The sequence below is a fragment of the Netta rufina genome, assembly GCF_964035555.1.
Source record: "Netta rufina genome assembly, chromosome: 18".
Classification (NCBI taxonomy): Eukaryota; Metazoa; Chordata; class Aves; order Anseriformes; family Anatidae; genus Netta; species Netta rufina.
In genome coordinates, this window is record NC_140142.1 from 1,905,598 (window position 1) to 1,919,180 (window position 13,583).

The window sequence follows — 13,583 nt, forward strand, 5'->3', positions numbered from 1 at the left end:
AGCAGAATGCCCAGGATTTATGCCTTAGAAACAGTTCTCCGGTGTGGTGGGGCAGCTAGAACCAAAACCACAAAACAAATAATTACATATCTAAACCTCCAAACGTCTGCTCTGCAGTAGGGTGAACTAGGAGCAAAACTGGGGAAATCTCTTTGATATCAGCAGTAACCTTAATCTGAGACTACCCCATGTTCCTACCATGTTCCTACCATGTTGCTACCATGCTACTCCCTCTGGCTGAAGTGCCGGACTGATCCTTCCATTGCCCACAGAGGATCCTCTGCTCCCAGAGACACTCTCAGGCAGAATCAGTGAAAGAGAGCTTCAAAATATCTGCCTGGAAATGGGCAATATTTTGGTGATTTTAAATGAGAAAATGGAAAGGTTTTTACTCCGATATGTCTGTGGCACATTATCACTGCCTTTGTCTTCCTTGTACAGGACCTCATGACCAGAAATAACAGATGTCCAATGTCAGCTCCATCACGGAGTTCCTCCTGCTGGCATTCGCAGACACGCGCCAGCTGCAGCTCCTGCACTTCGCGCTCTTCCTGGGCATCTACCTGGCTGCCCTCCTGGGCAACGGCCTCATCCTCAGCGCCGTAGCCTGCCACCACCACCTCCACACCCCCATGTACTTCTTCCTCCTCAACCTCGCCCTCCTCGACGTGGGCTGCATTTCCACCACTCTGCCCAAAGCCATGGCCAATGCCCTCTGGGACACCAGGACCATCTCCTATCAAGGATGTGCTGCTCAAGTTCTCTTTTTTGTCTTCTTCTTTGCTTCAGAGTATTCAATTCTAACTATCATGGCCTATGACCGCTACGTTGCCATCTGCAAACCCCTGCACTACGGGAGCATCGTGGGCAGCAGAGCTTGTGCCCAGATGGCAGCAGCTGCCTGGGGCAGTGGCTTTCTCTATTCAGCCCTGCACACAGCCAACACATTTTCTCTCCACCTCTGCCATGGCAATGCTGTGGACCAGTTCTTCTGTGAGATTCCCCACATCCTCAAGCTCTCCTGCTCAGATGCCTACCTCAGGGAAGTTGGGGCAATTGTGTTTAGTTTTTCTTTAGCATTTGGTTGTTTTGTTTTCATTGTGGTGTCCTATGTGCAGATCTTCAGGGCAGTGCTGAGGATGCCCTCTGAGCAGGGCCGGCACAAAGCCTTTTCCACATGCCTCCCTCACCTGGCCGTGGTCTCCCTCTTTGTCAGCACTGTCATGTTTGCCTACCTGAAGCCCCCCTCCATCTCCTCCCCATCCTTGGACATGGTGATGGCAGTTCTGTACTCGGTGCTGCCTCCAGCACTGAACCCTCTCATCTACAGCATGAAGAACCAGGAGCTGAAAGCCACACTGAAGAAACTGATTCTATTTACTTAGCAATAAATTGGCTATCTCACTTTTCTGGTTTTACTCACGTTAATCTCAGGCAGTTTGTGAGCTTCAGGTATAGCATTCTTTAAAATTCTTTTTCCAGTTAGATGTTTGCTTTCATTCCTCTTTTCCAGATGACCAGTCCTGTGTGTGACCCAGAGGCTTTCTCTGAATGTGTTTATCCCTAAATGACACCTGGCCTCTGTTCTGGTATCTTGTTAATAAAATGAAGTTGCTCATGCTTAGTGCTCTTCTTCCCAATCTGGAGTGCAGAAGACAATCAGGGAAAGCCAGGCTTAAGGCATCGGTCTTGTACTTGGGTTTCACCTGGACACAGCGACATGGGGGCACCAGGTTTTGGGTGAGGGAGCGAGGGCTGGACTGAGTTGTCACTGGTGGATGCCCAGTGCCCCTGGAGAACCTGACACTTCAAGAAGCAGCTTCTTGGGATTGAAACGTGAGAGGACCGGTCGCATCAAGGAGGTATTTGGAGCCACCAGGATATCCTAAGGCTTCTCCTGGGATATTGAGTGCCTTGTGTTGGGTGGGCAGTGAGTGGATCTTCACAGTAAAGCTAAGCCAAAGGATGGATTTGCTAAAGGGAGCTCTGCAATGCCAGGGCACAAAGCTGGGTAACAGCACAAAAGTCTCAGAGGCCTTCAGTGAACAAGTGGAAAAGACCAAAAGACTGGGTGAGCAAGCAAGGTCAGGGAGGTGGGGAGAGGTGGGCAGGGGCTGAGCTGGGCTGGGCAGTGCCCGGCAGAGGGCAACAGCAGCGTCAGGGAGCAGTGGCAGCATGCAGGGGAGGGCTCCCAGCAGGGCTTGGTGCTGATGAGCCAGGGCTGCGCGAAGGGAGCCCAGAGCTGCAGGGGCAGGGGAGAGGAGGCCGCTCTGGGCCCTTGCTGACCTGGGCAGAGGAGGAAGGGGACCCAGGGCATTCGTCCCCTCCCCGCAGCCTGTCAGCACGTCTACTGAAGGCCAGGGTGGCTGCTGCAGGAGCAGGGAGCTCAGCATGGCCCTTGCAGCCCCCTGCCCTGGGCCTGCCTCTGCCCTTGGCCTTGGCCCCGGCCTTGGCTCTGCTGGCAGGAGCGCTCTTGCCATGCGCTTCCTGGCCTCCCCTCGCCTGTGCACAGCTGCTGCCCACTCAGGCTGCTGGCACAAACATGTCCTCACCAGCAGCACCACCCCTTGGGCTGCTTCTGCTGGCCTCCTCAAACCCACTGCCTTGACTCCTTGTCTCCACTGGGCCCCAAATCCTGCACCGAAATGCATCCCTTGGCTGTCAGTGCCCTCTCCCCTGCCGTGGTGGGACGTGTTTCCATTGGGCCGTCTACCAAACAATGTAATAAATACTATGAGCAAGACTAGAAGGGTCTTTTTTCTAGCCAGGGGAAGGTGGGGAGGAAAGGGACAATTTGGTTTACTGAACTGTGTATATTTAATGGCCTGGCACAACAGACCCATAAATGTGTCAGGCTCCTCTGGACCACAGAGTACCCTAATACCATCAAGCTAGAAAGAGGTAGAACCCACCTGTATTTATGGAGTGACAGGGGCATCCCAAGAGATAACTGTACTGGAGTCTACCTTGCTTGGCCTTCCACAGAATCCTTCTGTTGGGGGTTTGCTGAGGGGTGAAGAACAGCAGGTGCCAATGGCTACCATGGTGGTGCACCTGAGGCAGCGTCATGCTAACCGAGACTCCCTGATTGCCATCCATGAGCTGGGTCATCGACTGGAGAGCCAAGGTGTAGATGTAGAGCTTGGCAGCGTGGTTTAGTGATGGACTTGTCAGCGCTAAGGTAAAGTTGCCTGACCTGGGTGACACATCCCAGAGTAGTGTCAGGCACAATGCAATTCTTTTTGCCTTCTGCATCTATAGCACAGGAAGAAGGACTTTGCCCTACTCTATTGACTGGGCAGGTCTTTTCACTCTACTCAATGTAGGTTTCTGTGTGGGGAAAGGGACACTTTCCCAAAAGCGGCCAAGCTCATGGGTAGAGCTACAGCCACTTGAAGATATATTTTCTTTAATTTTCTTCCTGAGTTTTCCACAGAAGACCCAATAGAGACTATGGATGTCCAGGTGTCTACTGAGATTCCAGCTGAATTTCTCAGGATCCTATGGTCATTTCAAATTTATTTTATTTTATTTTATTTTTATTTTATTTTATTTTATTTTATTTTATTTTATTTTATTTTATTTTATTTTATTTTATTTTATTTTATTTTATTTTATTTTATTTTATTTTATTTTATTCTTTAATTCTTTCCCAAGGAACCCCTGAATTGTCTTAGAAAGGGTTTCATGTTCTGGGCTGGGCTGCACTAAGAGGGACAAAGACCGCTGTTGGCAGTGGAGGTGTCAGACCTCCAGACTCTGCTTTTCTTCCCGATGGAGTCCTCCAAAGAAATCACCCTGGATGAATAGCAATAGGAGAATGATGCTCCAAACTGAAATGCAACAAAATTCAGCCTTTGAAATAAGAAAATATTTTTATTCTGTGCTTTGTGAAATCTTTTCCCTTAACAACGCCATAAAAGCTCTGCAATTAGCTACACAAGGCGTGAAGGCTTGAAGAATACTATCGAAGAGATGTTAGGAGTTTCTGCATTTTAATGATTTCCATGGTGTATTTTGGTGCTGAGTCTATGAAGCTCAGGTACTGAGAGGGGAATGATGCAACTGCTAGAGAAAGTAAAGTCAGAAGGACAAGTTGAAGTGACTTGGAGTATTAATGGGCCCCACTGAGGGCTGTTACTAACAAAGCCTTCCCAGGGCCTTGTTAGGGCAGATAATTGGAGGCCATGGTTACAGACAGGCAAAGCACTGTGCTGAGAAAAGTCTTGGTTGGTTTTGGTGATGCAGATGGGCCAATGGTTGGCCCCAGGCACTGCAACAGGAGATCATGCACCCCACGTCTGCCTCAAGGCTCTTTCTGGGGTCTGTGGGATGTGGTGGGCAGTGTGATGCCATGAGAACAACACTGGTGTTACACCTCCGAGGTGCTGCACAGGGTTGAAAGGAATCGATGAGACCTCATCACAATGAATAAAATATATTTCCTCATAAACTCTAGCCAAGAGGACAGAAATTTCAGGGCTGTTGGGCCTGCCATTTCTACCAGCACCCTCTGCCTTCCCCTCTGCAGGCTTTCCTATCATGTGCCACAGTCTGACCTATTTCCTTGAAGTCTGCAGACACCAATCTCAGTTCACCATCTTGCTTTCATGCCTTGCTTTCACTGATGTCTCGTGAGCCCTCATCTTGAAAGACAAAGTGACGGTCTAATCAGAGCGTGACCTCTGGCACCACAGCAATATACTTTCAGGGACATTTCTTCCTCCTTGTGGCCAATGCTTAACTTCCAAGGTGCATTCTGTGGAAGTTTTTTCTTCTGCTCTTTCCTACTGCCAAAGAAAGCTCCATCACGGTAGAAAGCACTCCTGAAGTAGGCATCTCAACCCAGCAGGCTCCTTGCGGCCTCTCAGCAAACCACACACAAGTCACCTCAGCAGCAGCTTCCAAGCCAGGGGCCTGCTGCTGGCCTTGCAGCTTCTTGGCTAGACACAGCCAAGCCTTGTGCCTGCTGCTGTGCAGCCATGGACTCAAGCAGAAGGGACAGGACAACCCATCTGGGGGCCTTCTTTCTGCCTGGGTCCTCCTGGGTCTGGAGGCAGAGGGGATCCCCCAGTCAGCATGCCAAGCAGGTGCCTTCTGCTGGCCTAGCAGGGCCACTGCCAGATGTCAGCCCAAAAGTGCAGCTTCCAGGGAGAAGGCAAGGCTGACCTGCCACCTCCAGAAAGAAGTGACCTCCCAGTCCCTTTCTGAGACACGTTCCTGCTGCTGCCCTATCAAGTGCAGAGACAGAAGTGACCTCACAGTCCCAGCCACAGTCACATTCCTGCTGCTGGGGCAGGAGTCTGGTGGTTTTACTGTGTTAGGAAGCTAAACACCACAATCGCTCTCTCACTCCCCCTCCTTAGATGAAAAAGGGACGAAGTAAAGTAAAGAACAACTAATAATTATTAAATAATAATAATTAAAGAAAAATTACTATGAACTAAACTATTTAACTAAAGAGAAAAAAAGGGTACGGGGAAAAAGGAGGCTGAAAGTGAAACATAAATAAACAAACAAAACAAATAAAGGCTATGTGGAAGTGCAGAGGAAAGAAATTCCTCTCTACTTCCCACAAATGTGCCATGCTTGACCATGTCCTTGAAGCAGGGCCTCAACACACATAGTCGGTGTTCAGAAGGCGGACCGACATTTTCCCAACGAGAGCCCACACCTCCCCTCTTTTTCCTGTTTCCACCTTTTATTACTGAGTGTGACATCATACGGTATGGAATATCCCTTTGGTTGATTTAGGTCAGCTGTGAGGTTGCTTTTCTCACTTTTTTTTTCCCACCTGCTAGGAGGGTTAAAGAGAGTCCTGATGCTGTGTGAGCACTGCTCAGCAGCAGACACAACGCTGGTGTGATCCCACTGCTGTTCTAGCTCCACACGCAGAGCACAGCACTGTATGGGCTGCTGCAGGGAAAGTTAACATCCCAGCCAGACCCAGTACAGTAACTTTGTTTGGACGTTGTTTCCATACATAAAGGCTCTCCTCAGAGCTTTTAACCAAGATTTTTGGTTATTCCAGCTGGCATCCTTACAAGTGGTGTCCCTGAGGGGTTGGTACTGGGACCTATCTTGTTTAAGGTCTTTATTGATGACCTAGATGAGGGGATTGACTGTACCCTCACTAAGTTTGCAATGACACCCAGTTGGGAGGTAGTGTTGGTCTGCCTGAGGATCTGTAGGTGGCCCTTCGGAGGGATCTGAATAGGCTGGATTGCTGGGTTGAGGTGAATGGGATGAGGTTCAACAAGGCCAAGTGCAGGGTCCTGCACTTTGGCCACAATAACTCCATGCAATGCTATAGGCTTGGGGCAGAGTGGCTAGAAGACTGTGAAGAGGAAAAGGACCTGGGAGTGTTGATGGATGCTCAGCTGAACACGATCCAGCCGTGTGCCCAGGTGGCTAGAAGGCCAAGGGCATCCTGACCTGTGTTAGAAATAGTGCAGCCAGCAGGAGCAGGGAGGTGATCATCCCCCTGTACTTGGCTCTGGTGAGGCCACACCTCGAGCACTGTGTTCAGGTTTGGGCCCTTCATTACAAGAAGGACATCGAGGTCCTGGAACATATCCAGAGAAGGGCAAACAAGCTGTTGAGGGTTCCAGAACACAGGACTTACGAGGAGCAGCTGAGAGAACTGAGATTATTTACTTTGGTGAAGAGGAGGCTCAGGGGAGACCTCATTGCACTCTACAACCTTGTACAGCTAATTGTAGAGCTTGCAAGATGTAGTTAAGAAAGAAGATTTCAAAAAGCACCTAGGGAAAATATCTTTTGTTTTTAAAGGCTGAATTTTGCTGCATTTCAGTTTTGAGCATCATTCTCCTATTGCTATTGATCCAGGGGGACTTCTTTGGAGACCTTTATCAGGAGGAAAAGCAGAGTCTGGAGGTCTGACACCTCCACTGCCAGCAGTGGTCTTTGTCCCTGTAACTGCAGCCCAGCCCAGCACGTGAAACACTTTCTAACACAAGTCATGGGTTCCTTGAGAAAAAATAAATAAATAAATAAATAAATAAATAAAAATAGAAATAAAATAAATTAAAATAAAATAAATTTGAAATAAAATAAATTCAAAACGAGCATTAGAAGCTGAGAAATTCAGCCTGAATCTTACTAGAAAACTGGACATCCATGGTCTCTCTTGGGTTTTCTGTGGAAAACTCAGAATGAAAACTAAAGAAAATATTTCTTCAAGTGGCTGTAGTTGTACATATGAGCTTGGGGAAATGGTCCCCTTCCAGCCACGGAAAACTAAACTAAGTAATGTGAAAAGAGCTGCCCAGTCAATAGAATAGCTATTGACTGGGCAACTCTTTTCATAAGGCAGATATCCCAAAACCCCACTGGTGGTGCCCTCTTGGAACTTTGCAGTACCCTCTCCCGAAGCAGTCTATGCCGAGGATGCACAGGAGGATGTCTCTGGGCCAGTCCCATTGGGGTGCTTGTGCCATTCCTACCCAATTAGACTCAGTTCAACCTCCAGTACAGTTAACTGCTGGGATCCCCCTGTCACTTGAGAAATATAGGTGGGTTCTACCTCTTTCTAGCTTGATGGCATTAGGGCACCCAGTGTACCGGTGTCCAGTAGAGCCTGATACATTGGTGGGACTGATGTGCCAGGCCATCTAATATACCCAGTCCAGTAAACCCGACTGTCCTTTTCCTCCCTGCTTCCACCTGGCTGGAAGCAAGACCCCTCAAGTCCTGCTCACAGTATTCATTATGGTGTCTGGTAGACAGCCCACTGGAAAGCATGTCCCACTATGGCAGAGGAGAGGGCACTGACAGCTGAGGGACATATTTGGGTGGGGAAGACGGGGCCCAGCTGTGGTGGTTTTGCCGTGCTGGGCAGCTAAACCCCACAACCGCTCTCTCACTCCCCCTCCTTTAGATAAGGAGGGGGAGAAGTAAAGCAAAGGACAACTCACGGGTTGAGATAAGGATAATTTAATTAAAGGGAAATAATTATAATAATTAAATAAAGACTACCATGAACTAAACAATTTAACTAAGGGGAAATAAAAGGGAAAGGGGAAAAAGGGAGGAAAACAAACAAACAAAATAAATGAAAGCTATATGGAAGTGCAGAGGAAAGAAATTACTCTCTGCTTCCCACAAATGAGCGATGATTGACCACGTCCTTGAAGCAAGGCCTCAACGCACGCAGCCGGTGTTCGAGAGGAGGACCAACATCTTCTCAACGAGAGCCCACCCCTCCCCTCTTCTTCCTGTTTCCACCTTTTATTGCTGAGTGTGACACCACATGGTATGGAATATCCCTTTGGTTGGTTTAGGTCAGCTGCCCTAGTGATGTTTCTCTTCTCACTTTTTGCCCACCCCCTAGGAGGGTTAGAGAAAGGCCCAATGCTGTGCCAGTGCTGCTCAGCAGTAGACACAACACTGGTGTGATAACACTGCTGTTCCAGCTACAAGTACAGAGTACGGCACTGAATGGGCTGCTGCCGGGAAAGTTAACATTCCAGCCAGACCCAGTACATGCTGGCAGCAGATGTGTCAGACCTCTAGACTCTACTTTTCCTCCCGATGAAGGTTTCCAAAGAAGACACCATAGAAAAATAGCAGAAGAAGAAAGATGCTCCAAACTGAAATGTAGCAAAATTCAGGATTTATAAACAGAAAATATTTTCATTAGTTGCTTTTTGAAATCTCCTTCCTTAAGTACATCATGCAAGCTCTGCAATTAGCTGCACAAGCCGTAAAGACTTTCTAAAACTATGGAAGAGATGTCAGGAGTTTCTGCATTTTAATGAGGTCCATGGAGTATTTTGGCACTGATGCTATGGAGCTCAGGTACTATAGAAGAGAGTGATGTAACCGCTCGAGCAAGTAAAGTCAGGAGGAAAAGTTGAAGCGACTTGGAGTATGAATGGGCCCAACTGAGGGCTGTTACTAAGAAAGCCTCCTCAGGGATATGTTAGGGTAGATAATTAGAGACCATGATTGCAGACTGGCAAAGTCCTGTGCTGAGAAAACTCTTGGTTGATTTTAGTGAAGCAGAAGAGCCAAGGCCTGACCCCAGCCACTGGGAGAGGAGATCCTGCATCCCCATGTCTGGCTCAAGGCTCTTCCTGGGATCTGTGGGATGGAGTGGGCAGTGGGATGCCATGAGAAGAACAGTGGTATGACACCTCTGAGCTGCTGCTCAGAGTTGAAAGAAATCAATGAAGCCTCATCAGAATTAATATAACATATCTCCCAACAAACTCTAGCCAAGGGGACAAAAACCTCAGGGCTGTTGGGGCCTTCCCTTTTTACCAGCACCCTCTGCCTTCTCCTCTGCAGGCTTTCCTATGCTGTCCCACACTTTGCCCTATTTCCTTCAAGTCTACAGACACCCATCTCTGTCCACAACCTTGCTCTCATCCTTTGTTTCACCCATGTCTCACCAACTCTCACCAGGTACTCCTTGAAAGACAAAGCCCAGGTCTGATCAGACACAAGTCACCTCAGCAGCAGCTTCCAAGCCAGGGCCCTGCTGCTGGCCTTGCAGCTTCTTGGCTAGACACAGCCAAGCCTTGTGCCTGCTGCTGCCCACTCATGGACTCAAGCAGAAGGGACAGGACAACCCATGTTGGGGCCTTCTTTCTGCCTGGGTCCTCCTGGGTCTGGAGGCAGAGGGGATCCCCCAGTCAGCATGCCAAGCAGGTGCCTTCTGCTGGCCTAGCAGGGCCACTGCCAAATGTCAGCCCAAAAGTGCAGCTCCCAGGGAGAAGCCAAGGCTGACCTGCCACCTCCAGACACAAGTGACCTCACAGTCCCTTTCCGTGACACGTTCCTGCTGCTGCCCTATCGCGTGCAGAGACAGAAGTGACCTCACAGTCACTGCCACAGTCACATTGCTCCTGCTGGGGCAGGAGATGCTGAGGCAGAGCTGAGCCCTTCAGAGCACTCCCATCCATCTCCTCTTTGCGGCCCACAAGGCGATCAGACCCATGACCCCTCACATCCATCTTTGCATGCCATGTGACTGCAGAGTAACCTCACAGTTCTTGGCCTGCACTAAGGGCCACACCCAGTACGGTACCTAAAGGTAAGGGTTAGGAGAGGGGCTGAAGGTGAGGAAGTCAATGCACAGGAACAGGGGAATCAGCTGTTAGGTGCTCATGCATCAGGGGACTAGGGCTCACCTTTCTGGGTTTGAATTTAAAGAAAGATTTTTTGGGAGGGATTGGTGTTCTGCTTTGCGTATCAGGTCTGTGGTTAAAGTGCGGACAAGCTTAGTGATTTAGGGTTTGTTTAGTTTTTCCAATAATTCTAGGCTTAAATTGAGCATTTAAATCTAGTGTTAAGGGTAGGGATCAAGGTAAGCAAGAGAGTAAGGGTAAGGGAAAGAGGCGATGGACTGAGTTTTGGCTTCAGTGCACACTTAGATGTCAGGCATAGGAGTAGTTGATTCCTGTTTTGGTGTGGAGTAACATTTAAATGTAGGAATTAAGTTTGCTCTTTGAAGCTGGGGAATAGCCTCATATAAGTGTTTTAAGTCACGGTTACAGCAGCTTCCGCATAGCCTGAACCAACTTACCTTTTACAAAATCTTTAGTTTCTGCTGGATAGTCCTATTCTCTCTTCCAAATCTCACATTTCTCCTGACCAGGGCTTCTCCTGACCTCACTATATCAGTCATATTCTTAGGGACATCTTTCTGGTGGCTTTCAAGATCTCAGAGTATCTGTCACTGCTCTGTTGGGTACTCTATTCCTGAGAAACGTGGCACTTAATACATGATGGAAAAGGACATAAAAGTCCATCAGAGCACCCTGAACATGTGCCCAGCAGCTCGGCACCATCACAAAAGTGCGCTTCCTGCCTACAAGTTTTCTTTCCAGAATGGCTCCTATGGCTTCAGGGTAACTTTTCCCAGGATAAGTTACCCAGGATAAGGGTAACTTTTCCACTCACTTCCCCAGGCCACACCACTCTTGCCTGCAGGCTCCATGTGTCTCTCCAACCCTCCCCTCTGCCCCTGCAGTAGTGGCACCTCAGCGCAGCAGGTTGGTGCATCTCCAGGCTCAGGGGTGTTTCCTGAGGGCCTGCCCCGTGTGGGGAGTGGTGGGGAAGAAGAGAGCAAGGTCATCTCCTGGGTCATGGCCTTAACCACAGACCTGATACCACTAGCAGGACAACACACACTCCCACTAAAACTTTGCTTAGTCTCTAATCTAGAAAGAGAAAAACAGGTACCTAGGGAGCAAGAGAGAGGTCAGTTCTACCTCGTGATCTGATGGCCCAGCAGGAGGAATGTGACTGTGGCAGGGACTGTGAGGTCACTTCTGTCTCTGCAGCTGATAGGCCAGCAGCAGGAACGTGTCACGGAAAGGGACTGTGAGGTCACCTGTGTCAGGAGGTGCCAGGTCACCCTTTACTTTTGAGAAGTCAAGGCACTTGCTTGGCATGCTGACTGGGGGATCCCCTCTGCCTACACACCCAGGAGGACCAAGACAGAAAGGAGGCCCCCAGAAGGATTGTCCTGTCCCTTCTGCTTGAGTCCATGAGTGGGCAGCAGCAGGCACAAGGCTTGGCTGTGTCTAGCCAAGAAGCTGCAAGGCCAGCAGCAGGCCCCTGGCTTGGAAGCTGCTGCTGAGGTGACTTGTGTGTGGTTGGCTGAGAGGCCGCAAGGAGCCTGCTGGGTTGGGATGCCTACTTCAGGAGGGGTTTCCACCCTCATGGAGCTTTCTGTGGTAATAGGAAAGAGCAGGAGAGAAAAAACAGCCACAAAGTGAAACTTGAAGTGTAGCTCTGGCCATGAGGAGGAAGAAATATCCAGGGGAACAACTGGTCTTGCTGGTAGAGACTGAGGAAAAGGCGGCACTATGTTCCTCAGGTTTTGTCATCAGGTTTTCCCACACACCCATTAAAGATGATCATTCTTCTAAATCCTCTTTTATAAAAGTATTTATATACACTTTTTTGTTTGTTTATTTGTTTCTTTTGTTGTTTTGTTTTGTTTTCTTTTTTTGTCTTTGACAGTAGTAGATGGATTGAGCTCCAGCTGGGCTTTGGCCCTTCTAATTTTCACCTGCACAGCCCCATAACATTCAGGACGCAGCTCCAGACAAACTGACAGCATGCATGAGAAGGAAGCACAGCAAATGTGGAACCTGGCAGCCTTCCATCCCCTACTCTCCTGTGATTCTATGCTGCACTTTTATTCAGCTTCTTACTCCTGTATTATCCAAACGTTCCCTGCAGCTCCTGATGCTGCTGTCTTGTCAGAGACAGCACAGACACGGGAAGGTTGAACTGTCTGCCTGCAGACATGAACACCTGACAGAATGGAGCATCTGTCCAGTGGAATCTTGAGAAACTGCAGTAGTTTGCCTAAAGGAACATCTTGAACAATAAGTGCCTAGTCCTGATCCAGAGGAAGAGGAACTACACATCAGGGCAGACTCTACTGAGTGAGCAGTGACCAGGAGGAGGAGGGTCTGGGCACCACGAGGGATGCCTTATGAGCTGTGGTGCCTGCTCACCAGGAACCAGGCCAGCTTCCTACAGAGCTGCCTTACGAGGAGCAGGACCTCCAAGAAAGTCTGAGTTATCATACTCAAGCTCAGATCCAGTGTGGCACCACACAGAAGAGGGTCTGCAGCCCTCAAGAGGTACAGGTCTGGGAGTCCCTAGGACAGCCTGGTGTGGAAAGGATCAAGGGCTCTACGAGGGCTCAAAGTCATAAACCCAGTTCTTTGTGTCCATGGCTATGGCTGTTGTCTCTGCCACTGAGGCCTATGAGGAGACAGCTGATCGTTAAAGCACCAGGGCCTCATTGCCTCCTCGCCCCCCACCCATGAAGCAGGCAGGGGTCGTACCATTCTCCTGCACTTGGCCATGCACATCCCCATTTCCTACTGCCCCACAAAGAGCCCTGAGCAACCTGTCAAGGGAAAGGATCTCCCTTCCTGTGTGCCATGTGACAAGACCTTGCCCTTGTGCTTGCTGACACACATCCAGTTTTCCTACACATCAGTGTCACCTTCACATTGCCTTTGTCTCCTTGTCCTCACTGCCTCCAGGGTTCTGCTCTAACGAGCTCCAAGGGAGGCTGTGTCAGTGCTGGCCCTCAGGGGGACACTGCAGGAAACTTGCCTCTGACTTGGACTTCTGGAGAGCTGTCTTCAATTGTCTCTGAGTGCCTGAGGTTCGTGGGTTCATCAGCAAAGCCCCCAGAGGGGTGATTGCAGTGCCTTGGGCTGGTGCTGTGCTGCTGAGCTGGGCCGGGCTCATGGGACAGAGAGAGCTCGTGGCAAGAGGGCCGTGGTGCAGAGAGACAGCTGTGGCCAGAAGCAGCTCCTCTGCACAGCACAGCAGGAAAGAGACACAGAGGCAGAGACACAGAGAGAAGAACAGGAGAGAGTGGCTGAAGGCAGTTGGCAGTGGAAGGATGCAGAGTGCTGCCTGCAGGAGAAATGTGCACAGCCCTTGACAAGGTAAGTGTCTGGCTGCAGGGCCATGCAGCTGCAGGTCCTGGAAGGGTCTCCTCCTGCTGGGTCTTGTTTCTGGGAGGGCAGTGGGCAATGCAGTAGGCTTTGAGAGTCCTGCTGGGTTGCAGTGTGAGG

At 49.5% G+C, this 13,583-nt stretch overlaps 1 protein-coding gene across 1 annotated transcript; it reads left to right on the top strand.

Moving 5' to 3' along the window:
- Nucleotides 1-464: 464 nt before the first annotated feature.
- On the top strand, nt 465-1,385 carry LOC311216121 (olfactory receptor 14C36-like; the record flags this gene model as incomplete). Its single annotated transcript, XM_084297666.1, has 1 exon — nt 465-1,385. One exon carries the CDS (start codon nt 465-467, stop codon nt 1,383-1,385), a length of 921 nt encoding a protein of 306 aa, XP_084153792.1.
- Nucleotides 1,386-13,583: the final 12,198 nt, after the last annotated feature.